Source organism: Ambystoma mexicanum, chromosome 1q (assembly GCF_040938575.1).
Source record: "Ambystoma mexicanum isolate Mex_15411 chromosome 1q, UKY_AmexF1_1, whole genome shotgun sequence".
NCBI classification, from domain to species: Eukaryota; Metazoa; Chordata; class Amphibia; order Caudata; family Ambystomatidae; genus Ambystoma; species Ambystoma mexicanum.
In genome coordinates this window covers 518,153,691-518,180,343 of record NC_090922.1, presented here as the reverse complement: position 1 = coordinate 518,180,343, position 26,653 = coordinate 518,153,691, and the positions used below count along the sequence as shown (strand labels likewise).

Genomic DNA, 26,653 nt, shown 5'->3' with positions numbered 1-26,653 from the left:
GGTCCAAAGTTCACAAAGAGTTGTGACGTCTTCCGAAAACACTTCGTGCGGTCTACGTAGAACTTCAGCGCTCTAGCCACATCCAGCGAGTGCAAAGTCCTCTCAGCCGGCGACGAAGGCGACGGGAAGAACACAGGCAACACCAAGGGTTCGTTGAGATGGAAGTCCGACGGCACCTTGGGCATGAAGGAGGGGTGCGTCCTGAGCACTACCCTCGTGTCGTGGAAAGTCAAGTACGGGGCCTTGCAGGAAAGGGCCTGGATCTCTCCCACTCGTCGTGCGGAGGTGATGGCCACAAGAAAAGCTGTTTTCCACGATAGAAACTTCAACGGGGCCGAGTGCAGAGGCTCGAACGGAGGTCCCATGAGCTTGGTCAGCACCACGTTGAGCTCCCACGCCGCGGCCGGAGCCTTCACCGGCGGGAACGATCTGAACAGTCCCTTCATGAACTCCTTCACCAGACGATGAGACCACAAGGACGTCCGCCCCGTGGTTCTGGTGTATCGGGAGATCGCAGCAAGATGAATCTTGATGGACGCGTGTGCCAGACCAGCTTTGGCCAGCGTCAGCAGGTACGGCAGTACTTGGGGAGCCGTAATCCGTAGAGGGTTAATCTTCTGTGCGTGGCACCAGACAGAGAACCTCTTCCATTTGTGTCCGTAGCATTTAAGAGTCGAGGACGCCCTGGCCTTTGCAAGAACCTCTCTGCAATCGGCCGGTATGTCGTATCCTCCAAACTCTAGCGCTGCAGGAGCCAGGCCTGCAAGTTCAGCGACTTCGGGTCGTGGTGGAGGATGGCGCCTCCTTCCCTGGAGAGTAGATCTGCGTCCGCCGGCAGCTTGATCGGCGGGGACGCTGACAAGTCCAGAAGGTCCGGGAACCATATCTGCCTCGGCCACGCAGGTGCGACGAGGATCATCCTGCACCGTGACCTCTTGAGCTGGTTGACGAGCCGGATTAGCAGAGGCAAGGGAGGGAACGCGTAGAGGAACAGGCCCTCCCAGGGGAACGAGAAAGCATCGCCCATGCTCCTCGTCTGGGGAAACCTGCTGGCGAACCTCCGGCACTTGGTGTTCGTCGCCGTCGCGAACAGGTCGATCTGGGGTGTGCCCCACCGTCGGAAGAGGCGATCCACCAGATCCTGCCGTAGTTCCCACTCGTGGCACGAGCGCAGCTCCCTGCTGAGTGAGTCGGCGATGGTGTTTTTTATACCTGCCAGATGAAACGGCACCAGAAAAATCCCTTGGGCGACGGCCCAATGCCACAGGTCCTGCGCCTCCTTGGACAGCGCTAGGGACCTGGTTCCGCCCTGTTTCCTGATGTAAAACATGGTGGTGGTGTTGTCGGTGAAGATCCTCACCACCTTGCCCTTGAGGGACGGAAGGAAGGACCTGAGGGCCCAAAACACTGCACGGAGCTCCAGGACGTTGATATGCAGGGACTTCTCCGTCGGGAGCCAGAGTCCTCTTGCGTGCAGATTTTCGGTGTGCGCTCCCCACCCTTCCAGGGAGGCATCCGTGGTCACAGTCTCCTGGTGGGCTGGGGTCTGGAAGTCCATGCCCGCCGTCAGATGCGCGCGGGTGCCCCACCACCGTATCGCTCGTCGGAAACTCTCGTCGAGCTTGATCCTTTCCTCGAAGCTGCCCGTCGTCTGGATCCAGCGCGCATCCAGGAATTCTTGCAACGGGCGCATCCGGAGCCTGCACATGGGAATGAGGTAGATGCAGGAAGACATCATCCCGAGGAGGGACTTGATGGACCTCACCTTGGCCGCGTCGGCCACCAACATCCGTTGCACCTTGCCCAAGATGGTCCTGGTCCTCTCCTCCGACGGGGAGGCCAGAAGGGACACTGTGTCGAGCCTCGCTCCCAGAAACAGTGCGACTTGCGCGGGCACCAGGTGGGATTTGGCGTAGTTCACGGAGAATCCCAGGTCCGTGAGGAGTTGGACGGTCCTTGCCGTGTGGACCACGGCGAGCTCCCTCGTCTTGGCGCGGATGAGCCAGTCGTCCAGGTAGGGGTAGACGTGAATCCCCTCGCGGTGCAGCTGCGCCGCCACCGGTGCGAGGCACTTGGTGAATACCCTGGGTGCCGACCGTAGACCGAAGGGAAGGACTTTGAACTGGTAATGACGCCCTTGGACCACGAATCTGAGGAATTTTCGGTGCCCCTTTAGGATGGGAATGTGGAAGTAGGCATCCTCCAAATCCAACGACGATAGGAAGTCTCCTTCCTCCAGCTGACCCAGGACGTGCTGGAGGGTGACCATCCGGAACTTCTGCGCCTTGATGAACTTGTTCAGACGTCGCAGGTCTAGGATGGGGCGCCATCCTCCCGTCTTCTTCTTCACGAGGAAGTATCGCGAGTAGACTCCGGAGCCCCGAAGCCTCTTTGGGACGAGTTCGATGGCGCCCTTTCTGAGCATCGCCTTTACCTCCAGGAGAAGTTGAGGGACGTGAAGTTCTTTCCTGGCCACGGGGGGGACGCGCGGGCACCTTCTTTGAAACACGAGCGCGTGGCCCCGGGCCAGGGCGTCCAGCACCCAACGGTCGGTGGAGATGGACTCCCACACGCTGACGAAGCCCGCCAGCCGGCCTCCCACCGGGGTGCTTCGGTGGGGGCCCGACCCCACGGCCGGTTCAATCCTGCTTGGACGCGGCCTTGCCGCCTTGACCTCCTTGGCGACGACGGCGGGGTCCGCTAGACTTGCCTCGTCCTCTGTAGGCCTCTTGCGACGACGAGCGGGCCGCTTGACGGTAGGAAGCGAAACCGCCGCCGGAACCTTTGGAGGCGCCCTTGCCTCCGCCGCTCCGAAAGGGCGTTCGTCGTTGCTGCAGGACTCCAAGGGCCCTGGCCGTCTCAGTATCCGCCTTGATGGCCTGAAGGGAATCGTCCACTGTCTTCCCAAACAGGTTGTTCCTGTCGAAGGGCATGTCCAGGACTCTGGTCTGGACGTCCTGCCGAAAGTCCGTAGCTTTGAGCCATCCACGAAGTCGAAGGCAAACGCCGTTGCCCAGCTGGCGGAACCCAGTGTCGGCGATGTCCGTCGCCACGGTGATGGCGTGGTCCGACGCCACCTCACCTTCCTGCAGGATCTCAAGGGCCTCCGCCCTCTTGTCGTCCGGCAGAAAATCCAGCAGGGGAGCTATCTTGTACCAGAGCTCCCTGTCGTAGCGGGCCACGATAGCCAAGGCGTTGGCCGCTTTAATCGTCGTCGCTGCCGACGATATGACTCTACGTCCCATAGCATCCAATTTCTTTCCCTCGCCGTCCGGCGGGGAAGTCGATGTGGAGGCCGCACCCCCCCCGCTTTCTTCCTGGCTGCCGCGGAGACGACGGAGTCCGGGGTAGGCTGCGCCCGGAGGCATAGGGGGGCCGTGTCCGGGACCCGGTACTTTTTCTCGTACCGGTCTCTTCTAGCTGGCGTCGTGGAAGGGTTCTTGAGGAGGGAAAGGCCCTCAACCCAAATGTCGTCCAACAGAGGCACTGCGAGGACCGTCTTCCTCTTGGCCTCGCGCCGCTGATAAAGGAAGCCTTCCTTTTTCTTCTCCTCAGGGCAGAGTTGGAAAAGCTCGGAAGCCCTGGAGATCATGGAGTGGAAAGATCCGATCTCGTCGGGCGGAGAAGCCCTGGTGGGAGGCGACGACGGAAAATCCTCGTCCTATGCCTCGTCGTCCGTACCCGTCGCTGCCGTGTCAGTCCCCGTATCATCCCCTCGGGTGGACGGGGAGGAGGGCTGGACGGGGCGCGACGGTTGAAAAGGAGGTGGTGGATGGATCCTTCTTTTCTTGGTAGGGGGAACACCAGAAGGTCCCGGTTCTGGATCCCCCGACGGGAGAGGTTCCTCCGTCGGCAACGGTAGCCTCGTCCTTATCTCGGAGCATAAGGACTGTATGGCCAACAAAATGGCCGCCGAGTTGTCTTGCGGCGCTGGCAGAGGGGAATCCGACGGGCGAGCAGGGGCCCCGTCGGTATCCTCGACGATGTCGTCGTCACCTGCGTCGGGGTCCATTCCGACGGGCTGGCCTTCTTCCACGCCTAGGCCGTGGCTTAAGACCTCGATCAGCTCCTCTTCTGAGGTTGAGGCCGAATCTACGACGACGCCCTGCCCCCCCTTCTTCTTCCCCACGGAGGGTTTCACGGGGGTCCTATCGATGGGCACAAAGGAAGACTCCCTCCGCGGAGGCAGGGAGATTCTGGGCCCTGAGGTCGCCACCACTGGTGTAGCCACCACAGGCTGAGCCAGGGCCGCCGCGACCGTTTCGATAGAGGGCTTGGTCGGATGGATCAAGGCCTTCACCACCTTAGGTGCGCTCACCGCCTTATCCTTGAGGGAGGGGGCACTGCCACGCTCCTCCTCTGCCTTAGAGCTCGACCGGGGCCTCTCCAGGAGCTTCGCCGGGTGCTCGGCCTTCCTCTTACCCGACCCAGAGCGTTGGCTCGTGGTTGATGGTGCCGGGGAGGGTGCGCCCTGCCTGGCGCCCGTAGAGCCCGACCGTTCGGCGCTCCCGGTGCCAGCGGACTCGCGGTGCTTGGCCTTATGTTGGGCCCCCGTCGCCGGGGCGCCCTCAAAGGTCTTAGAAGACCGCTCGGATTTCTTCTTCTTCTCGCCAGACGGGCTCTTACCCTCCAGCCAGTTGGCGAGACGTTGATGGCGGTCCTTCATGGTCCGTTCCGACATGTTGCCGCAAAACGCACAGTCCTTCTCCACGTGCGTCTTGTCCTCATGAAGGCAGTAAAGGCAGAAAGAGTGTTCGTCCTCCTTGAAGACGTTCTGCAGCTGGCATCCAGGGCAGACCCTGAACAGCTTTCCGGGCGTCGAGCTTCCCTTCTCCTGGGCCATCTCCGAGACCGGGCCTGAGAAGCTTCTGGAGTCCTCCGAAGCGTAGCTCGACGAAATCTTCACCCTTGAGGGGCACAGATGAATCCGACACGGGTCCCCGTTGATCGGATGTAGGATCGGTGGAGCTTGAGGCTCTTTTGACCGAAAGAATCGAAGTTTTTTGTGAAAAAGCGCGAAAAATAGCACTAACGCTCGAGAGCAATAGCACGAGGATCCCAACACATGAACGTGCGGTAAAAATCTGAAGATGGCTGCCAGAGGCGGTGCTTAGGTAGAGGGCAGTCATTGGCTGTGGTCTGTATGACGCAGAGACCAGTGATTGGTTATTACTACGAAAGACAGATCAGAAACGAAACTGATACTGGTTTTTTCTTTACCGAGGATTCCCAGCCTGACGACGGGGAATATTCATGAGCATGTGAATCCATGCCAGACCCCATGCTGGAGAACGTGTGATCCTCAGATAACCATTGCATGAAATAGCTTTAAACAATCTTTCAGGGCCAACCTGTCTCTGCAGGTTGGTGGGTGACTCTGTAAGAAGAGCCGGAGAGCTATAGAGCATGAAATCTGTGGCTGTCCACAAAGAGCATGAGGGGTAAACCTATAAACCACCACTGTCTTCAGCGGCTTTTCTCCAATCCCCCCTCGAAATGGCAGACCTGATGTAGCCCTTAATCACTCTGTTAAATCTTTCAATCATACCATTGGCTTCTGGGCGATATATTGAGCTGGTTTTATGTTCTATGTCATTCATTTTCAAGAATCCCTCAATTTCCTCTGAAACAAGTTGGACACTTGTCAGTTATAATGGTAGCGGGGTAGCCATCCCTTCTAAAGATTACGCCCAGAGAGAAGTGTAATGATATCTGGCACACACATTCTGCACCCATGAAATGTCTACTCAATATGAAAGCACATCATCCACCACAATGCAATACTTAAATGTTCACCGAGTTCTCAGTAGTCCCACAATATCTAGACCTACTCATGCCAAAGGCCCAGACGGGATGGACATCAAAGTCATTGGTTCTACTCTCGTGACACAAATCTTGGAAGTGTCCTCACAAACTGCACAATCTCTGATGACCCTTCTCAACTTGCAAATCCACAACTGGCCGCCAATAGTCCTGGTTTATTAATTGCTTTGTTTTGGTCATTCCCTGATGACCTTCATGTGCCATTTCTGCAACGTTCTCTCGTACTCCAAAAGGAGGAAACAATTTGTCTCCCCGTAAAACCATCCCATCTTTAATGAGAAGTTCATCAAAGATATTTTTGACAGCATAGGGAATTACCAGTCTTCTAATGTCATTGCTTGTCACTCCACATTCAAGCCTTTCCTTGACATCAACCAGCCCTGTATTCGCTAGCATAGCTTCACACCATTCACTCTCCGTCACTACCTCTTGGCTTAAATTCATAACTTGATCATCTTTATCCTCCCCATCCTCTTTATCTTCAATCACATTTGTCAATCTCGAGAGACAATCCGCTGCCTTGTTTTTATACCCGCCGGATACTGCATCTCCCAGTTACAATCTTGCAACCCACTTACGAATACTAGATGAAACTTCAACACCTTGGTGGTAGAATCTCTTTCAAAGGTTTGTGGTCTGCCCGTATAGTAAACTTCACACCCCACAGAAAGGGAAGCAACTTTCCAATTTCCCATTTGATTGCTAACAATTCCTTTTCTTTTGGGTGAGTAGAGCACAGAATCCATGATTACTAGCATCAGTTACCACACTTTTCCTGCTGGGATCAAAATTGCTCAACGTGGGAGCATTGGTCAATTTGATCTCTTGAAACTCTTGTTCACACTGGTCACTCGATTGAAATCTCACTTTTTTCACCGACTATCTCATGTGAATAGATCTGCTTGCCAAACCTGGGACAAATTTGGCATAATGTTCAGCCATGCCAAGGAATGACACTATTGTTTCCTTGTCTGTGGGGCTGGGAAAGTTCACAATATTGTTCACTAAATTGGGTTTAGGACGAATACCTTGTTCAGAAATCTCATGTCCTAAATATTGGTTGGCAGTCTTACTAAATTTGCATTTATCCCGACTTGACGTTAAACCGGCATTGATGAAGATATCAAGAACCTTCCTTAATCTCACATAATGCCGTTCACTGCTCTCTCCATACACCAAAACATCATCCTGAAAACACAAGACCCCTTTTATGTCATGAAAAAGTTGATGCATAACGCGCTGAAATAAAGCCGCAGCAGACACCAAACCAAAGGGCATGCGTCTCCATTGAAACAGACTCTCTGGAGTAATAAGCGCTGACATTTCTGGAAGTTGGGTGAAGAACAAATTGGTGATAAGCGGACTTCAAGTCCAAGGTACTCATGGCTCTCGCACTCTGGTTCCTGGCATCTCAATTATATTGGACAAAGGGTGTCTGTCGGGTATCACAGATCTCAAATCGATGCAAAGCCTCAACTTACCATTGGGCTTATGCTCCACCACTAAAGGAGAAACCCAAGACAATTCATTATCACCCCTTGATTTTCCATCATTTCTAATTCTTCCTTTACAGCGGTCCTACTAGCCATAGGCACAGCTCTCAGTATTGTACAACTGGAACAGAGTTGGCCTTTATTCCAATCTTGTGCATGAAACCTTTCAAATTACCCAACTCTTCTCGAAACACGTCAAGCCGCAACAAACATTCACACCTTCTATCGCATAAACTGCCTCTTTGGCATTGGGATCAAGCTTTACCTTTAGCCTTTTCTGGTGGGACCAACTTAAAAGTGGATCATTCCCCTTTCTTTTCTTTTTTAAACAAACCTTACCCTTGGCTGACCTATCCTTAAATCTCTTATGCCTAGAACCATCCTTCCATCTCAATTCGTTTGCCTCCATATGCCACTGGTTTGATATCCACTATATTGAGAGAGATACTTTTTTGTAACTTAGTGTCAAAGATGGACTTGCGGAGTAAAGTATACTTTGCTCCAGAATCTATCACCATCCCAATGTTCACCCCTTCAATCTCAATAAAAGACATGGGCTTTTCAATATCAGCGTCATCTTGAATCACAGCAATTGTATCAGGTTCAGGATCAATGAGACGTGCATTCTTCCATGTCCACACACAATCCATCCACACAGTCAATGTTTTCACCCTTGGTAGTACAACAAGATGTGAAATGTCCTCGCCTGTGGCATTTTTTTGCACAGAGCTTTGATGGCTGGGCATTTATCACTACTCTCAAAATGAGAAACGGTCACATAGGAAGCATCTCTTCCTTTCTCTCTTTGTACTTATCAAATCTTTTTTTCAAACTTTCTTCTTTGATGTCTTGCTTCTTTTTGTCAGATTTCCTTGGTTGTCTTGCTGAAACCTCCAGGACTTGTGCATCTGCGGTTCTCTTCACATCAGACCCAGCTAATTCCACACAGTTGTGTGTATGTTCTACTTCTTTTGCTACTCTATCACCTCATCAATAGACAGTACTTTTGGACCAAAAGGCTTCTCTCACTTCATCACTTCACTCCAACATATACTGGTCCCGAATTCACACGAAGCTGCCAATCTCCCCAAGAGCCGTAATATACTGTTCTACAGATTATCCATCGTTTTGCTTCCTTTTGCAAAAGTGGTATATTTCTAAGATAATGCTTACTGATTTCTCATAATGTTCGTCAAGCATGTATATGCTGTTAGGGAGAATTCTCATTTCATGGCTAATTTCCCTTACCTAGTGAGTCCCTCAGCAGCTTTGCTGGGTCTCTGGAGTTGTTTCTTTCCACTTGGTAAGAGTGTGAGCTTTTCCCCCATTCTTACTTGTATTTTGCGATGTGTTTTGACCTGTTTTTTGTGATTGAGGGCTCTAGAGTACACCACTTCAGTAGCCCCCCTCTTTGAGTGTGTCACACAACACCTTCTTTGCAGTGGCACAGGGTTGTCGTTCAGACTCCGCCCCCCCCCCCCCCGACTCCATTTCTGAGACGACTACCGTCCCCCAGAAAAGGGTAAAGTTACCATTAACTTTACTTAGTCAAATTTAACCACAGATCCAGTACACACCATCTTACATGGAGTGCTGGAAGGGTTAACTCTGAACTCTTTATCTGTACCTCCTAGAGCATTGTTTCGCTCTTAACATTTAGACATGGCTGGTGGCAGTGGTATCTACCCTAAATTTCTACCGTGGTTATCTTATATAACCGTGGTAATATTGTAGGCTATTGTGTTAGCCTCAGACTTAAACCCGCTTGACCAAATCCTTTTTCGTTTGTCTCCGGTGCGGTTTATTCGCCATTTCATTTTGTTAAACTCCTTCTTGTGTTTTACTTTGCGGGGCAAACCAGGTTTGCCTTCTTTGTTCACTTTCTTTTGGCGGGCCTCTACCTAGAAGCCCTCCTCAGGGCGCCTGGGTGTCTAGGTGGGCTGAATGTGAGGGAGGGGTGTAGTCACGCCCTGCACAGGGTATCCTAGGAAACCCAAGTCGCACTTTGACAAGATTGGACAAGGTGGTTGTCCGGGCTGGACAACCCCCCTGCTGGGTGATTGACAGCCAGGCTGTGTGAATGGGGGTTTTGCGCATAAACGGCAAGTGTCTTGGGCTGGAAGTCAGAGAGTCGCCATGGAACTACAAGGAACCGACGAGAAGTGGAGGAGAGGTCGACTGCTGCAACTACCCCGTATCGGTGAAGCCCTGCTGCAGTCCTGAGCTATCTACCCTTCAACGACTAATAGGAGATCCAGTCCGGAGTCTTCTTCCCTTGAGACTGGTGGGGATAACCAGCTCATCTTCAGCCAGAGGTTGCCTTCGTGGTCGAAATCGCTGCACACTGCTGTAGTGGGTCCTGATAGCCACCTGAAGAACCTCTCCTGTTTTTAAGGAGCGCACCTTTTATTCATTGTTGCTGCTGCCGGCCTCATCCCTGTGTGGCGTGGACCCCCTCATCGTCCTCCTTCGTGCAGAAGCTGCAGGAAATCGTGGGTCTGCGGGAAACCAACAGGAACAACTGCCGTGGCACCAGCTTCGTTCTTTGAGAAAGGTACTGTGTCCTGTTTGAGGAATTTTGGGTGAAATCCCCATTTCTCTACTTTAAGGCTAGTCCTTACTTTTCCCTCCTTATAACTTTTGCTTCCGAACAATGACAATATCAAAGTATTCTTGGCAACGTTGAATCTCGAACTGTCCGACTGTGTGATCCTCGCCAACAGGCACCCGGTGTCACTTGACTTTGGCTCTGGCCCCTTGACTCTTGAATTCCTGTCTTTGATTCTGTCTGCCTAACCAACATATTGCCTGTGATTTTTGCCCCCAACTCTCTCTGGGTATCTCTGGTGCCAAGTATGTTTTTACCCCGGTAGCATTTCTTGGCGCGGATACGCGTTTATTTAGTAGACCGAACTGTCAAAAAGTGATCGCAATTGTATTCACGGTAACGTGTTCTGTTTCATAACACCGGTCCATTCAAACACAGGGTACTTACCTCGAAAAATACTGTACAAAGTGAATTGGTTAGTTGTAGTATATTTTACGTGTGGTTTTTGAATTAATAGAAGTGTTGTGTTAATTAACAAATGGTTTAAAAATAAATGTACTTACATTTTTTACCTGAAACCTTGAGTCAGTGTTTGCTTGAGTCCCAGTAATTGTGGTCCCTTTGTGTAACCTCTGCTACTGCTCATATACTCTTGAGATAAGCCTGGCTGCTCCGCCACTGCTACCATTCTGACATAGTAGTACAGGTTTGTACCAAAGGTAAAACTTGTATTGCCACCTTTAGTCTTAATTGTGTGTAGTGGTCCCTAAGGGCACTGCACGGAATTCTGCCTAACATATGCACTTATTTTCTGAAAGACCTGATGACTCGTCCTCCGATGGTGGTGGCACATTCTCAAAGTACTATTGGATCATAGTTCCCAAGGCAATGCATCAAAAGACACTTCTTTCACTAGAGAAATTCAAGCCATGCACCGCAAGCACATAGTGGTCGAAATGTTTTTCCCACCTTTTCCAGGGTATGTTGGGTTCCCCATGAACATCCAAGTAGAAGTTTAGAGGAGCCCCCACCCCTTGCATAGACCATCTTAGAACAGTACAGGGTCACTTTAACTGTCTGATATGTTTGCATTTGAGGATGAAGATCTCGGTTTTAAATTCACTTTCACCAAAAACCCTTTTTTTAAAAAAGATATAACGTGATGATTTTACTGGTGTGCTTTTACTTCACTCTAGCATGAGTTGTTGAACATAAATCAGGGTGTGCAAATGGAATCATGCAGAATAAAACACGCACGTAAAGCGGTACGCATCCCCTGCTCTTCCGAATCGGGACCGTTGTTGTCGGTTAACCCGGTAACCAAAATGGCAGCATGTTTACGCACGCAACAACATCCCTTCCTCAGTAGTTTGCGACGCTTACCTTCAGCGCGCAAATAAACCAGCACCAGCCGCTAGCGGCCTGGCTCACTCTCCATCCCTTTTCATGGGGGTCATGCTTGCCATGGGGCAATGGGCGACCCTCAATTGGAGAAACCCTTAAACGCCCTGAAATATCACGCAGAGGGAAGCGCGATCAGCACAAGTGGATATTTAGGGCAATGCGCTGCTCACCATAACGAGATGTGAGTCACACAATGGAGCAGGAGTAAAGCGGCATGCATCTGTGTGGGTCTAGACACCTCGGCTACTCAATGGGGTTGTCACAGTGATCCACGTCGCCAGTGAAAAATCCACAGTACCGGCGAGTGGTTTGAAGACTCCTTTATTATACACCCCACCAGATTTTTCTCTGGTTCCCTCTTAACCGACAAACAGTCCTGCATCCTTTGTCCCACATTCTAGATTCCACATTCAATTATCACATTCCACATATCTGAGAATGCTACACCAGGTTACCCAACTGCTTCAGCACTACGCAACTGAGCTATAGAGGTGGTTTTCTTTACATTTAAAAGGTGATTAGTGCATGAAAGCAGGGCCCCTGCATCAATTCTCCGACATGTGTGTGAGCCATCCCTGCGACCAAAGGGCAGCAAGAGCAGTGCCAGTGGTATCAAAGGTGGAGCCAGGGAAAGCATCTGCTACTGAAGGCTACCTTCAAACAAAGTCCATTTTATACATATGTTTGTTTTCATTCAACAGACTCCTAATAGGCGGCTAAAATAACCCTACAACTATCACAAAGGGCAATTAAGCAAAGCATCTAAAGAATATAAATAAAAATGGAGATCTAGTTCTCAGTGCCCGTCCCATTTCTACAGGCTATTAGTATGATACAAGTACAATGTGACAAGGAAGTGAGCAAAGAGACGGCAAACGATAGCAACACAGCATCATTCAATAGCTTGCTCTTGTAAAATCTGAATTACAGTTAAGGGGCAGCAGGAAATGCTGCCAAAGTGAAGGACTGGATGTGGGCAATCAATGCCTGCATGGAAATGGGAGGGTGGAGAGGCCACAACCAAACCACTGTTGTATATGTATGCAATAATGAATATGCCATCCTTCACAATTCACACTCTGAATGTCTTTTCGGTTACAGCAGTACAATGAGCTGAAACATTAAAAGGAAACCAACTGTTGCCAGCTTTATTATGCTAACCAGCAAACAACCATCACACTGTCAGCAAACTGTCACAATAGAGACAAAAGCCTGCCAGACAGAAAGTAACAGTGAAAGGCAAGACTGGTTAATTATATGATCTGAATGCTGGATAACCAGCTAAATAAAATGTATCCACTTTCTGGCATCTACTCTTTACAAGGCATAAAATAAGCAGCGTTGCATAGCAATTTGCTATGCACTTCTGTAGATTTGCTTATCAACTTGACACTTGTCTAGCAAAGCTAGCTATTTAAGTTGCCCTGTTCAGTGAAGCACATCTTGCACCGCATTCCTCTTGCCCTCAGTGCTACCTTCACCCTATTTTCTCTGTTAACTTCAAGTGCTAATGGAGAGTTCAGCAGTAATCAACTCCTCGAATCTTAAGTGCTGAATGCCTGTGTGGGAGTGCTAGGGAAGAATGTTTTACTTTTTCAAATAATTGCAAACCAGAAGTAATTGGGATGATACTTTTAGTGATACTTTTATTAAGCTTTCCATATCCTGTCTGGCAAAGACCAGTATGTGTTAACGTTACATTTTTAAAAAAGACAGGCATGCAATTCCATTCATAAAATGAAGTTGTTACATAATGCATAATTAAAGTATTAATACTGTGAAACACTGCATCATCTCCATGCTTTACAGTAAAGTTTAGTGTTATCTAAATCTCAGTGTCAACTATATTTCATTTTGTCGGGGAAGATGCATCATATTGACGAGTCAACACTTTTGAAAATGTAAATTACCACATGTTCAAATCCTTTTGATGGCAAACCTAGTTCTGTAACTTACTGGTTGCATACATTTGTTCAACAGGTGCTCAACCCATGAGTGATCCGATACTCCTTAACATTCTATATTATCACACTGTTGCTTTATACCAGCTACCCTGAAAGTGAGAGGACACAAAAATTACAATATTCCACTCAGTTTGCCCAGTTTTCGGTTTGCTACGCCATCCACTCGGCTTAGTCTTTCTTTCCTCTTACATAATGAATACAAAAAGCTAACTAGATTTTTACGAAGCATAGTGATCAATAGTTCCATACAGTCTGTACATCTACAGATCTATTGCACTACCATATATTGTAGCTGACCCCCAGAGCTCGCTTTGCTTTACGATTTCATTATTTATTAACACCTGCAGGAGACAGCTGGCCAAACTGTTTTCAGAGCCTTTTCATCATATCTATTTATTTGTGTCAAGCATGCAGCTAACCTTTTACATTTTACAGACACTCACCCAGGGCTCGGAAAAAAGTATTTCTGCCCATTCGCATAATCGAGTAGATTTTATGAAGGAGAGTACAATTTGAAAGGGATGTTTGAAACATTTATTTAACATTTACTTTCCAGTAAATGTTAAATAAAAATTTCACTTGCATGGCTGGTCTCTGTGTGGCAGTAGTGTGCCAAACAAAGCAGATGTAGTAACGGGCACCATTTTACAGAAATCACATTTAAATTAGTTTTCATCTGTTGCTATGGGTCGAGTGCATGTCTCTTGGGTCGAATAGGTAAACCAAGTTACCCGGCCTCCAGGTCTAGCTGAATTTTATAGAATTTGCAAGGCCTGACTCCTCTCACTAATGCCTTATTTCAGCGGTACGCAAAACTGCTCTATAGCTGCTCATTTCATGTCTTGGGTACAAATAACTTCTGGTGACATTAAAAATATTAGCACAACATTGCTAATCAAATGGGTCTGTTTGCTAATCAAGAAAATGTGAATTAGCAAACTCTGCTAATCAATTTTTAATAACTAATGTATGCCTTGCTTTATACAGACGCTTCACAAATTTACCCAGCAAGAAAAGGGGTGGCAGTGAAAACCAGTCATCCGATTGAATGTAGCAGTCCCAATTAATACATTGAGGCTTTTTGTGGGTATGAACAGATGGCCATGTTAGAGTTAAACAAATTTCCAGCAAGCAGCATTTTATTGACATCACTAGAGGTGGTCTTCTGTGCTCAAAGTCCCTGTACCAATGATGATTGAGAATAACCCAACAGGAGTAATACGTCAACAATGTATACCTTAAACATCCCCCTTAATTATTGCATTTAAATTGACAAACTGGACATTACACACTTGTTGCTTTGTAGGTGTTATCAACTTAAAAAATAAGACACAGCCCTTCAATTTAGCAGTGATCCAATGTTCTTTACATATCTGAAGTGTAGATTAGGGGGAAAAAACTGGAAGACAAATCAACAGTTCCTGAATTTAAATTACTATCTAAGTAACACATTCTGATGACACTATGTCCATCACTGGCATGTCTGCCCAATGTGACCATTAATGGATAGCTCTCTCAAAAGGTAGCAACTTTTAAGAGCACAACTGAAAAAGGTGATGCCAATTAGCACTCAAAATGTAAATGTAGGGAGCAAAGAAGAAGACAACGAACAAAAAGAGGGAATAAACAAACTAGTACTTGTAGTAAGAGGGTACATGCAAATCTAGAAATCTTGTACTATTATCAAATTTTCTTTATGCACCCCATATTCATCCATTTCAATCCTGGCCTAGACATGTAGAGCTATACATAATCAAACGAAAAAGGAGGTCTTGCATTCTTGCCCAAACAAAATATAAAATCTAATCAAGGAAAACAAAATCCTCCCAAAAAGACGACTCTACTGTAATGTCCTTTATATTGTGGAAACATCTATATCCTTTAGTTTTAATCTTTCAGGTGGCATGACCATACATTTGCAATGGATGGCAGAAGAATATAGCATAAAGGAAACAAAATTCCAAGTTCTAGGGCCATCATATTAAGTTAAACGACCAAACACTGTCAGATCCTCAACAGAACGATCACAAAGATTGTAGCTTGATAATCTGATTTTCGAAAACACCCTTGGAAGTAGTGTAGGGCCCCCACATCACTCGCTGTCTACTTCCCTCTAAACACATTAACACAATCTCACAAGTACACATCAATGTCCCAATGCTGCATAGAATACTCCAAAGCTGATTCTCCAACAAATTGCCATGCACCCCTGAGAGAAATGCTTCATCAACAAGCTTGACACCTCTCCAGTGTTTTGCCACATACCCCCAATATCAAATTGTAGCCTCTGCCTGAAGAACCCACAGTGCAGTCATGCAAACTAGCAAAATAAGTTTACAATATTGATGCACCTAACCTAATCTGCCCCATTGCCAATGAAGACTTCCTTGATTTTTGTCATGGGTTAATTATCTGTAATTAAACATTTTTACATCCCAATAGGAGTGAGTGGCAAATTTTGTATGCAGTACCTTCGGGGAACACTACAAACAACTGACTACAGGTATAGGGAACCCAACCTTTGGTATAAGCTTTTACTACATAGTTTTGGAAGCATGTTGAGCAGCCAGGCTTATCTCAAGAGGGGCCAATGTGAGCTGTAGGGGAGTTACACAGAGATTCACAGTGACAAGTATTCAAATAAACACTTACACTCAAGGTTTCTTAAATAAACAATTGTTAATTTATTTATCAGTCAGTTAGAATAAGCCTTCTTCAGAAGGGGGAAATATAATAGTAACACACACATACACTTCAATACTGTGCACTCTTAGTTTCTAAATCAGTAAAGACCCTTTTGGGATGGACCACAGACACAACCTACGCCCACAGGTGACTTCAATAGCTAGGGTGCTGGGGACATTAACATTTTACTATTGGCATTTAGAATACTGTTATAAGTTGGCCTAAGGAAAAGGTTATTAGAACAAAAAGAGATCACAAATATTCTTAAGCAGGCAAGTACTTTTGGATCCCTACAGCAGAGTCATTCAGTATAACAGGCTAGGCCAAAGTCAATGGTCAAAAGTCTTATATAGATGAAGCACTTCTGGTAGCTAAGTAGAAAAGTCTTTGCACAATGTTTTAGAAGACTTTGAAGAAGAGAAGCCGTTAGACTTGTGAGTAGTAGAAGATGCAAGCAACTTTACAGCAAGAGGCAAGTTCTCTCAGACTTTGTACAGTACCTTTTAATTGAAGAAAAAATGCAGCAGATGACTTCTGTTCCTGTGCACCACTGCAGATCTCACTGTTCCTGGGCCTCAGTCGTGGGGACAAGAGGGAGGACTTTTGGGGACTGCTGCACTGCAATGGGACAGTCACCGCCCGCAACCGGCAATCTTCAAATCAGTGGCTGTTCAATGTTTCAGCTCCTTGCATCTACCGCAAATACCAACACTGCGGTTCCTGGCTGTTGAGATGGACTTTCCTTGCTTCTGGGGTCCTGCACTCTGTTGAGGGGGCTCAGGCTCAGTCAGGCCTGCTTCCTGGGAGTCTGGAGGATCTTCCTGGAGCTCTACCCCAGCTTAAAAGCAACACACACAATCTGGTGTTCCTCTCCCTGGCTATACGGTTTCCAGCAGCAACTCTGTTGAAATTCAAACAGCTCCGAGAATTATGTCCAGGTGGCTTACTTTGGAGTGGATTGGTCCCACCAACTCTTCTCGGTCTATATGAATTTGGAGTTCAGCACAGCAGCAAGGCTTCACCGGGAAAACCAACGGTCCAGGAGTTGCAGCAGGTGTCCTCTTCAAGAAGTTCTTCGGTTCCTTCGTCCAATGGTCGACTCTGCCTTCCAAGCCAAAAGCCTCGCCTTTTATTCAGTTCTCTCCCATTCATTCCAGCCTAGCTGTCAATCAGCAAGCAGGGTGGCTGTCCTTGCCGGACAGTCAGCCGGCCAATCACTACAGAGTGCATTTGGGTCTCCTAGAAGACCAAGCACAGGGGGTTTCGGGCACCTCCCTCACTTCCTGCCCACCCCAGACACCCTGGAGCCAGAAGCAGACTTCATTCGTGAATCCCGTAACATAAAATTGTTACATGAGTAGCTAGATAAAGGGGATACTAGGTAACCCCTCCAGCACCCTATTGTAAGATAGTGTGTGCTGGGTCTAGAAAGTTACAAATGTAAGTAAAGTCAATTTCACTTTACTGCTCTGGGAAACAGTAGATTATCCCAGAGAAGGTATTTAAAACTTGGGGAAATCTGAAAGACTTCCCTGTGCCACTGCACTGAAGGTGATGTGTGACACATTGTAAAAGATGATGCCTATGGAGTTTGTCAGGCTCCATAACAAAAAAAAAAACACAAAGCTCAGAAATCACATTAAAATACATGAGTGGGAAAAAAGGTCTCATCCTCTCCAGGTTAAAAAAATCAAGTTCTCGAAATCCAGCAAAGTTGCTGGGGGGTCTCTAAGGTGGAGGGAATGAGAACATTTCTGAGAATTCTCCCTAACAGTGATCCAATCAACTGAGAAGATTTAGAAGTGGGGTACTACATGGGGGTCGTTCTGCCTGTCAGACTAGTAACTGAACAGGTACATATGTTCAATAACAAGGTCAACCTCAACAACATTCAGATCCAGATGTAAACAGATGAAATTCAGAATCATGTGTGAATAGAAAGCCAACCCAAGGACTGTTTCGGCATCAAAGAAAAGAAAAAAAAAACAGAAGTATCCCACAAAATTCAGATCAATAAAGCAGTCCTGGGATTCAACTACAAATACAAGATGCTAAGGAAGGTACTACCATACCCTCAAACAGAATGGGCTAGAGCTAGGGCGCTCTCCATTCTGCATTACTGCAAAACCGTATAACTAGCCTTTCAAGGGAATCGGATACCGAAATTATGGTTGCTACAAAAACAGCAAGGTGTGCCTCCTCTAGAATTACAATCGGATAACTGGCGATGAACGCACTCCACTGGCCCCCAGTGAAACAATCTGGAATCAAGCCAGGAATAAAGTCGTATGGCCCAGCAGAATTCAGGGAGTGGCACGAGGGCTCGGACTGTGTGGTTTCATATATGATGGCACCCCAATATCCACTCTCTGCACTCCCTTGGTGACAATGTCACTTCTGAGGGAACTTCGATGACTGAATAGCCTAGCCCATTCACAGAGATGAACTGGAGGTCCCATGCAGGTCTTGCTGGCAGTCCTTGTGCGGAGCCCAAATTTCTAAGGATCCAGTACGGGTTACCACAGGCACATGATTAACACTGCAGTGCAGCGGTCCCGTTGCTGACAAAGGCAAGTTCCAGTCCTTGGGGATTTTAGCCACCTTGTAATTTGCTTGGAGGGACAAGCTGGCCTCAGCAAAAGGAGAGGTGATCCAGGCCTTGAGGGTCTAATTATAATCCCCCCACGCCCCGCACCCAATTTATGTTAAAATATACATCTCAGCACTTTGCCAAAAAGGAGCTGTGTATGCTTACACATGTGCAGCAAATTAGCTGTTCATCCTAGTACACATGCAGAAAAGAAGCTGTGTGTGCCAGCATTGGAGTAGAAGATGACCATTGCTTACTTGCATTTAACATAAACTTCTACTGAGAAGTGACAGAGTATGATTCGAGTGCCTCTTTTCTTTCTTGCAGTTCACTGGGTCAAAGCTGGAATTATAACTTTAAGTTGATAGAGGAAGATGCAAGTAACTAACAAGTGCTACTAACTTCAGTGACATTGTTATAACACGGTCAGATGTCCATTTGGAAATCGAGCCAGTTTAATTTCATCTTCTACAGTACATAAACAGTCATGATCCCTGTACTAAGTAATTTATATTGGAAGCCAATACCCAAGGTCCCGATGGCAATAGTGTTAGGAAAAAGTGCATGAGTCAATGAGTGGAGTGAGTGAGTATGAGTGTGTGAGAGCATGTGTAAACGAGTGATGCCTACGGCTGAAATTAAACCACCAAAATTGCTATAAGTCTTCAGCCAGAGGTTGACACTCCAGTACTTATTGTGGCTTTTTCGCAATTCCCCTCCCCCACCCAGAATGTGCTCCTGAAACTTTTTCTGGTGTTCCTCATTTCCCAAACCTACCCATCTCAACTATTATATTCGTTCTTTCTCAGCTGGATTTTCTGAAAAATGTACTCAACATTCTGGGCTCCGTGTCACACTGCCACCCAAAGATCAATAGCTTGATTACGGTGTATTTCAAGAAGAAATAAATTCAACATGGTCAAAGCACTACAGTCAAACGTACATCAGGCCTTCTACGGAAGTGGATGTAAACTGCTTAAAAATCTGTCCAGCTACTATAATCCAACCAGAAACAGATTTAGGCTATGGAGACAAATGTGCTGCTGCAACACTGTCCAGAATCCTTGTATATTTTTCAGCAACAAACACTGTTTAAATTGGTTAAACTAACAAGTTCTCTGTCACAAGGTAATCTATTTCCCGCTCTATGAAACATTGATCTAGCCAAACAACTATGCCGGCCCAGTGACCTTTTATGTGGGCCAAATACCTTATAAAGATTGCCTGCTCCTCACGAAAGGGAGACGTTTGCCTCTTCTTGGACAAGACATTCCATCTATGCCACCCCTCCCGAAGTCCAAGCCCTTCGACATTAGAACAAGACATTACTGGATTACAACATTAACAAAAAATGGGACCGCTTAGAAGAAAAGGTTATCATTATGTAACCACTGCCATCAAGTTCTCAGAGGGTTGTGTGAGACTAGGCCGACCCTACAATAGTGTGCACGGTGTGCCGACAGAGTAATGATGTTATCCAACTAACAGCTAAAGAGTACACCAAAATCAGTACTTCACATACAAGTAATTAGGGTCCACTATTTCAAACGCTACCAACATAAATTGTACAAATGATGCTAATCAGGGAAAACCGATCTCATTTATTGAGCAAAGTATATTAACCCAGTGATGCTGTGTTTAAAAAAAATGTGTTTCAAACCTAATTCTACTAGGGTATCCATAATGGATACATGTCATAAAATAATCAATTAAAATTGTGAATTTTACAGCACACTTTCTTGAAAATTGGGTAAAAAGCTATACAATTAGTTTTGTAGGTTAAGACATGAAAGAATTCAATAGATGCCACGTTATCAACAATACACAGGAGCATTTTCCAAAATAGTTTCATGCCAATTCCTGCCGATATTCCTATATTAAGAAAACACTCAGACTGGCCTTTCGCTTAATGCCCTTGCAAAAAGAAGTCCATGCTGGCTATGGATATATATGCCAGCATTCTCATGTAACACTAATGTTTGATTTGCCCATAATGCCATTAATATTGACAACCACACATTGAGAAAACCTGCCCATCACTCTAGTCTCCTAGAGAGGCACTGGTTCCTCTGTACACATGCAAATAACGCGGACACATGCAAACGCAACAGCACTTTCCAAACACTTACCTTTGGGCAGCTGCAGTGACATCTTCCTCCAAAGGACTCCATGCAGGGACTAGCTGCGTGCAGGTCAGAAGCCCCCAGCCAGAGACAGACAGGATGAGGTAGGGTAAAAAGGCATCCATTCCCCTCCCTAGGCCCATTTTCCAGGTGCATTGACATCAGGCAAGGGCTCCCTAATGACGTTCGGAGCGCTGTACTTAAATCACTGTTAGGCAAGAACTGATGTATTAACCCTGTGGGAGATACACAACACTTGTCCTCTTGGTATTAGGTAACCCACTGTTTGGTACATGCCTGTACTACACAAGTTGGTAGTGTGACTGAGCAGCCAGGCTTACCTCAAGAGGGGAAAATGTGAGCTGTAGCAATGACATCCACCAATACAAGTAGCCAAGTAACACTTACACTCAAGGTTTTTATTACAAATATTTATTTAGCAGTAGTTTTGAAATAAGCATTCTTTAAAAAGGGACAATACTATTATCAAATATACTTTAAAATACTTTTCCAGAATCAACACAAAGTTAGTAGATCCTCTTTAGTGATGCTTCATACACACTTCCTACACCCTGAGGTGACTTCACTAACTAGGACAGTAATTGCATTTATATATCACTAGTACATTGTGTAGATTCTGAGGGTTTGCAGAAAGGAAAGGTTAAGGGAAGGAAAAGGGTTAAATGGGTTCTCAGAGCATGCGAGCACTTAAATCTTCCAATGAAGTCTAGATAAAAACCTTTCCCAGCAATAATAGTTAAAAACCAAGTTATCACCCATGAGGGACAGTAAATATCAAAGTCAAATGGACTGGAAGAGTCTACAGGAAAGTCAATTGGAGCACAGTCTACGGAGCTGAGACACTTCTTAGATAACGTCTTGCACAAAGTTAGAGAGTTTGGTGAAGAAAATCACTGTAGGGTCACAAGCTGTTACACTTGTGAAGGGTAGAGCTGAAATCAGCTCTAGCAAAGTCGCTACTGCAAGTCTCAAGTGAGAAGAGCAAAGCTAAAGACACAGAGGTAGTACCCCAATGTTGGAACAGCACCTTTGGTTAGAAGAGTGGTCCATCTGGTTTCTGGCTGGTTGCAGTGATGCAGATCCTGGGTCTGAGCCTCAGTCGTGGGGACAAGAGGGAGGACATCTGGAGGATTTCTGCAGCAGCAAATCTGCGGCAGCTACCGGCTCTTTTCAGATCAGCAGCATTTGGCGGATTCAGCGCTCGGTAAACAGCACCACTGTGGATCTTGGATACCGGTTGGGCTTCCTTCACTCCTTGAGTCCTGCACTCTGGTGAGGGACTTGAGCTCTGGTCGTCCTGCTTCTGGAGGGTCCTTAGGAGGCTCCTGGAGCTTCTATCCGGATGGCAGACGTTGCACTCGACTACGGATTTCCCGACCACTGGCACTCGGTTCCTGTAACAGCAAAGAAGTACAGCCAGTCGGGGGAGATGGTCCAGGGGAGCTCGTCTCAGGGTTAGTTGGTCCCACTAACCCAAGGGAATAAGTTGTCCCTTCCGGAGCTTCTCTTGTCTAACAGAAAAAGGAGTTTGAGCACAGCAGCAGGGCTACACCTGACGATTCAAAGGTCCAGGTGGATGCAGCAAGCTTCGTTCACGGTTTCTTCGTCGGGTTGTTCTTCCCAGTAGTCGACTGTCTTCAGTCCCAAAAACCTCGCCTTTTACGCAGGTTTCTCCCATTCATGCACAGCCCGTCACTCAAACAGCAGGGTGGCTGTCCTGCAAGGGCAGCCAGCCAGCCAATCAGGGCTGGGTGCATTCACGCATTCCTAAAGACAAATGACATGGGAGTTTCGGGAACCTCCCTCACTTCCTGCCCTTCCAGATACACTGGAGCCAGAGGCGGGTTTCAGTACTGAAGCCCGCAAAAGGCAAAACAAGGCTAGCTCAAACCTGGCTTGGCACGCAGAGTACAACCCAAGAAAGACCTCTGAAAAAGAAAATGGTCACACATGGGTGCTATACTGCAGCTGAGGATTCAGCCTGTGGTAGAAAAGCACAATGGTAGGATAATTAAACCACTGCCACCAGCCATTAAAAGTAGTAAGGGTAACATAAAACAAGTTACATGAGTAGGTAGGATAAGGGGCTACTAAGTAACTCCAACCCGAACTCCACATAAGATGGTGTGTGCTGGACCTACGAAGAGAAAAGGTAAAGTCAATTTCACTTTACTATTCTTGGGAACTGTAGTTCACACAAGAAAAAGGTATTTAAACCTCATGAGAAATCTAAAAGATTTCTCTGTGAGACTCAACTATCACCATACAAAAAGTAGATGCCTATGGAGTTTGTCAGGCTCTAAAAACAAAGGAGACACAATCCAAATCAGGCCAAAACACGAGAGAGTGAGAAAAAGATCTCTCACTCCAGGGTTAAAATTAAAAAGTCCTAAATTCCAGCAAAAGAGCTGGAGGTCTCTAAGGTTGAAGGGAAAGAGCACAGAAATGAGAATTCTCCCAACAGTCACTAACTTAGGTACAGCATTTTGGAGGCATTAGGAACACCACTATTCTTTGCATTTGCAAAGAAACTTAATACCTTTAGATGCCTTGCATTTTCAGAGACTAACAAATTAGAGGGTGCAGGGAGGGAGGGCCACCGTAGAGCAGCCCCAGTGGTGAGCACTTTATTGTAGCATACACTGTGGAAAGCACCCATATGGCACACTCAGCAACGTAGTTCAAAGAAAATATGACTACATTCGGACCAGTTGCCTCAATAGATGACCCACTCCAGTATGAATAGGTTTGTGAAACTCACCACAGGGCTGCAGTCAAACTGCAGAACTACATACTGCAGGAACACCATGATGTAGGCCGGGTGATCCTTCACCAGTTCGATGCTCTGGAAAAAGCTGCATTGGTCATCCACATTCTGGAAGAAAGAAATGTATGCCTGAGCGTCATTGCTTCTGCCTTTTCAATAAGGATTTTTCTATATGAACTGCTTGCTTCTGCTCCTCAGAAATCACTACTTAATTTCCCTACTTTAGCTCTGCTGCAGCCTCCATCTGTCATTCTACTGTCAACATTTAGCCTTTAAAGGGTTTGTTCTGCTGTCCCCTTATCTTCCCTCTCGGTTTATGTCCCTGATCATTTTGTCCTTTCGGCCTCAACTCTGACTAGTTGTTATCTTTCCTCCTTGTTAGTCATGACAGTTCCAGTCATCTGAATTGCATTCTCCTAAACTGCTCTTCACCACTCCAATCTCTCTGCCGCTGTCCTCATAGTTCTTTTCTCAGGCCTCAACTTCACATTAACTTAACTGAAAAATGTCACTAAATGAAATTATTGCATATAGAATAGTACCACTATTTTAATGTCTGCACATCACTTCTAAAAACGTTTTATAAATCAATAAAATAGATTTAAAATTAGCTCTTCAGTATGCTCGGAGGAAGGATCAAACTAAGCAAGATAGCTAGGTCGCCAAAAAAAAAAATTAAAAAAAAAAAAAATGCTTGCCAAACTGATAAAAACAGGTACGCATGTCACAGACTTTCTGAGAGGATGGAAAAATAAAATATCCAGGAGGAGGAAACGATACAGTATCGCTACTAGGGGAAAAGAGTGAACTTTCCAGGGAAAAGAAAAATGAACACTCACCAGGGCGTAGTAGAAATGCAAATGCTTGCCAAGAGGATAAATAAAAACGCACATGATCTCCTGAATATGCAACAGCTTAACGGGAGGGGCATGGGGAGTGGGACAAACTTCACTGGAGAAGATAACAAATGGGCGAGATGTGAAGAAAAGGGAATAAAAGGGTGAGCTCATAGGGAGGTGAACTTACTCACAAAGAATGGTTAAGTGTCCACTCATCCAGATAAGTAGAAAAGCTCAAATCGTTCTCAGAATTTAACAGGTGAGCATGTGAGCTAGCCATACAAGGGAACTAATGTATAAATGTACTACCAAAGAGAATAAACCTGTGCGCTGACTGAAGGTGGGATTACACGTGTGATCTTGTAAGAGTAACAAAATATAATCTCACTAGAGGACTAACAAACACATTTGACTTAAGTAAGAACAAGTATGTGAGCATCTCCGAAGAAGACACGACATTTGATCCCAGCAGATAACATGGGAAGCCAACTGTAGAAGCCACAAACATCCGACACACTTTAGGGTACAGCTCTGCAAAGTAAAGGCTCACCAGATGTTTCAGACTATAATTCCCATGTATCTGGCTATTAACTATGCTGGTTAGGGATGATAGGAGTTGTAGTGCAAAATACTTAGAGAGCCAAAGATCGCAGACCCCTGCTTTAAGGGTTAGGAATTCTACCAAGGAGATGGAGTAATGGCTGCCACTCTCACAAAGCCACAGTATGTCTGCTATTTGGGTTCCTAACGCCATTCTAGCCCTTTCTTGTGCCATTTGAATGGTCCCTCCTTTATAGGCCATGTATGCGTCTGCACTTTGAAACTTTAGTACCTGGGTAAGTAAAGCCAGCATAGATGGGATATGGATAATGGTTGCTGCTGGAAACCCATGCAGTCTTCAGGGGAAACTGCAGTAAAGACAATTACACCACCCTTGTTGAGGGTCCTGCTGCCTGCATGCTACAAAATCCACATTATGAACAGACCACAAAAGACTGGCGGTAGGGTTGCCCTCCACTCCCCTACCCATGTCCTTACTACCATGGCCCCTAACATCCCGACCCACACATTTTGAATGCTTGGTCTGCAAATGGCAACTGTATCCCAATACATTTCTCAACACTGTGGCTATCAATATGCTCCTGGTGCAGCTTCCCAGTCCCTCATCGAATGGTTGCACCTCATGGCCAACTTAGACACTATATCCAACAATATTTGGCTTCACGATTGCCCTGGCGGTAACCTCGGCGCCTTTTTTTTTTTTTTTAAGAGATCTATGCGACTTCCTTGCCATCTCCATCTGGGATTCCGCTCTAACAAGCGTGAGGAGTTCACGCCCTCCCCCACCCCTCGATGTTTGCCTCGTTTGAAGGAGGGTGCATGGAAGGAGAGAACGCTCTACCTTTGTTTGGCATTACTGTCACCCCACTGACCTGATGTAAACATCTACTTACCGACTGCCCATGTCTAGTGTTTTGAGATGGTGCAATGTAAGATCTTTATAGCACACCAGATTCTAGGCTACATGGATACTTTTTTGTGCCAAATACTTACAGGTCGCAGTGACCGCTCCTGTGCGATCTCCTCTTACAGAAAGCAGAAGTAGGCTGGCCCCCAGGCATGCAGTCTCCTTGGTGATCACTACATATCCACCTAAGCTGCTTCAGAGCAGACCTCCCCACACCGCCTTCACTTGCAGGATCGAATAACTAGCACACATTGACTTTTAGGTAATTAACCTGGCTAGTGCAATGCTCCCATCTAGAGTACAGCTATGGGAAGTGCAATTAAAGCCTACAAACATTTCAGAAGCGACTCAAACCACACAGAGTACCAAAGTACTAAAATTTGCTAGTGGTTGAGTGGATTTTGCGATGCCTGAGTGAACAACCGCAAGAACACAAATTAAGTATCTTTTCACCTTTTTAGCGTAGGCCTTGTGCCAAAGATTACACAGAACAATGCTCAGTCAAGCCCATACCCGGCATCCAATGCTTACCGAGTCTATGTCATTCTCAAAGTCTTCATCCTCTGCCCCAATTATGGCTGGCGCAGCCCCTTTTGTGCCACCACCAAACATCTAGAGGGAAGAAGAAAAAAACATGAGGCAAAGAATGAATCGAGGTATAGTTAAAAAACAAAAATAAGAAAACCTTTTTTAATGTATATGGAGAAGAGTGCTGGATAAGCAACGCATGTATTTCTGAGGGAGGATAAGAAATGCAACATATATAAAGTTAAATTTTAATGGCAGTGGACAATACTTCCAAAACTACTCGCATGGGTTTTAAGGCATATGCCCAACCCATGAGGTTGGTCAAACAACGTCGGCCAGGTGTGCCAGTTGTATCTGAGGGATCACCGCCTCGCCTGCCAATATCCACTTTGTCTACAAA

General features: G+C 46.5%; 1 protein-coding gene across 10 annotated transcripts in view; it reads right to left on the bottom strand.

Moving 5' to 3' along the window:
- ARHGEF1 (Rho guanine nucleotide exchange factor 1) overlaps positions 1 to 26,653 on the bottom strand; it is a 1,792,426-nt gene that overhangs the window by 1,170,974 nt on the left and 594,799 nt on the right. For all 10 annotated transcript variants that reach the window (XM_069640923.1, XM_069640913.1, XM_069640921.1 and 7 more), the window contains 2 exons: positions 26,257 to 26,337; positions 23,413 to 23,526 (listed from right to left, as the gene is read on the bottom strand). In XM_069640923.1, the coding sequence (XP_069497024.1) occupies positions 23,413 to 23,526; positions 26,257 to 26,337 (195 nt within the window). The remainder of the gene's footprint in view (positions 1 to 23,412; positions 23,527 to 26,256; positions 26,338 to 26,653) is intronic.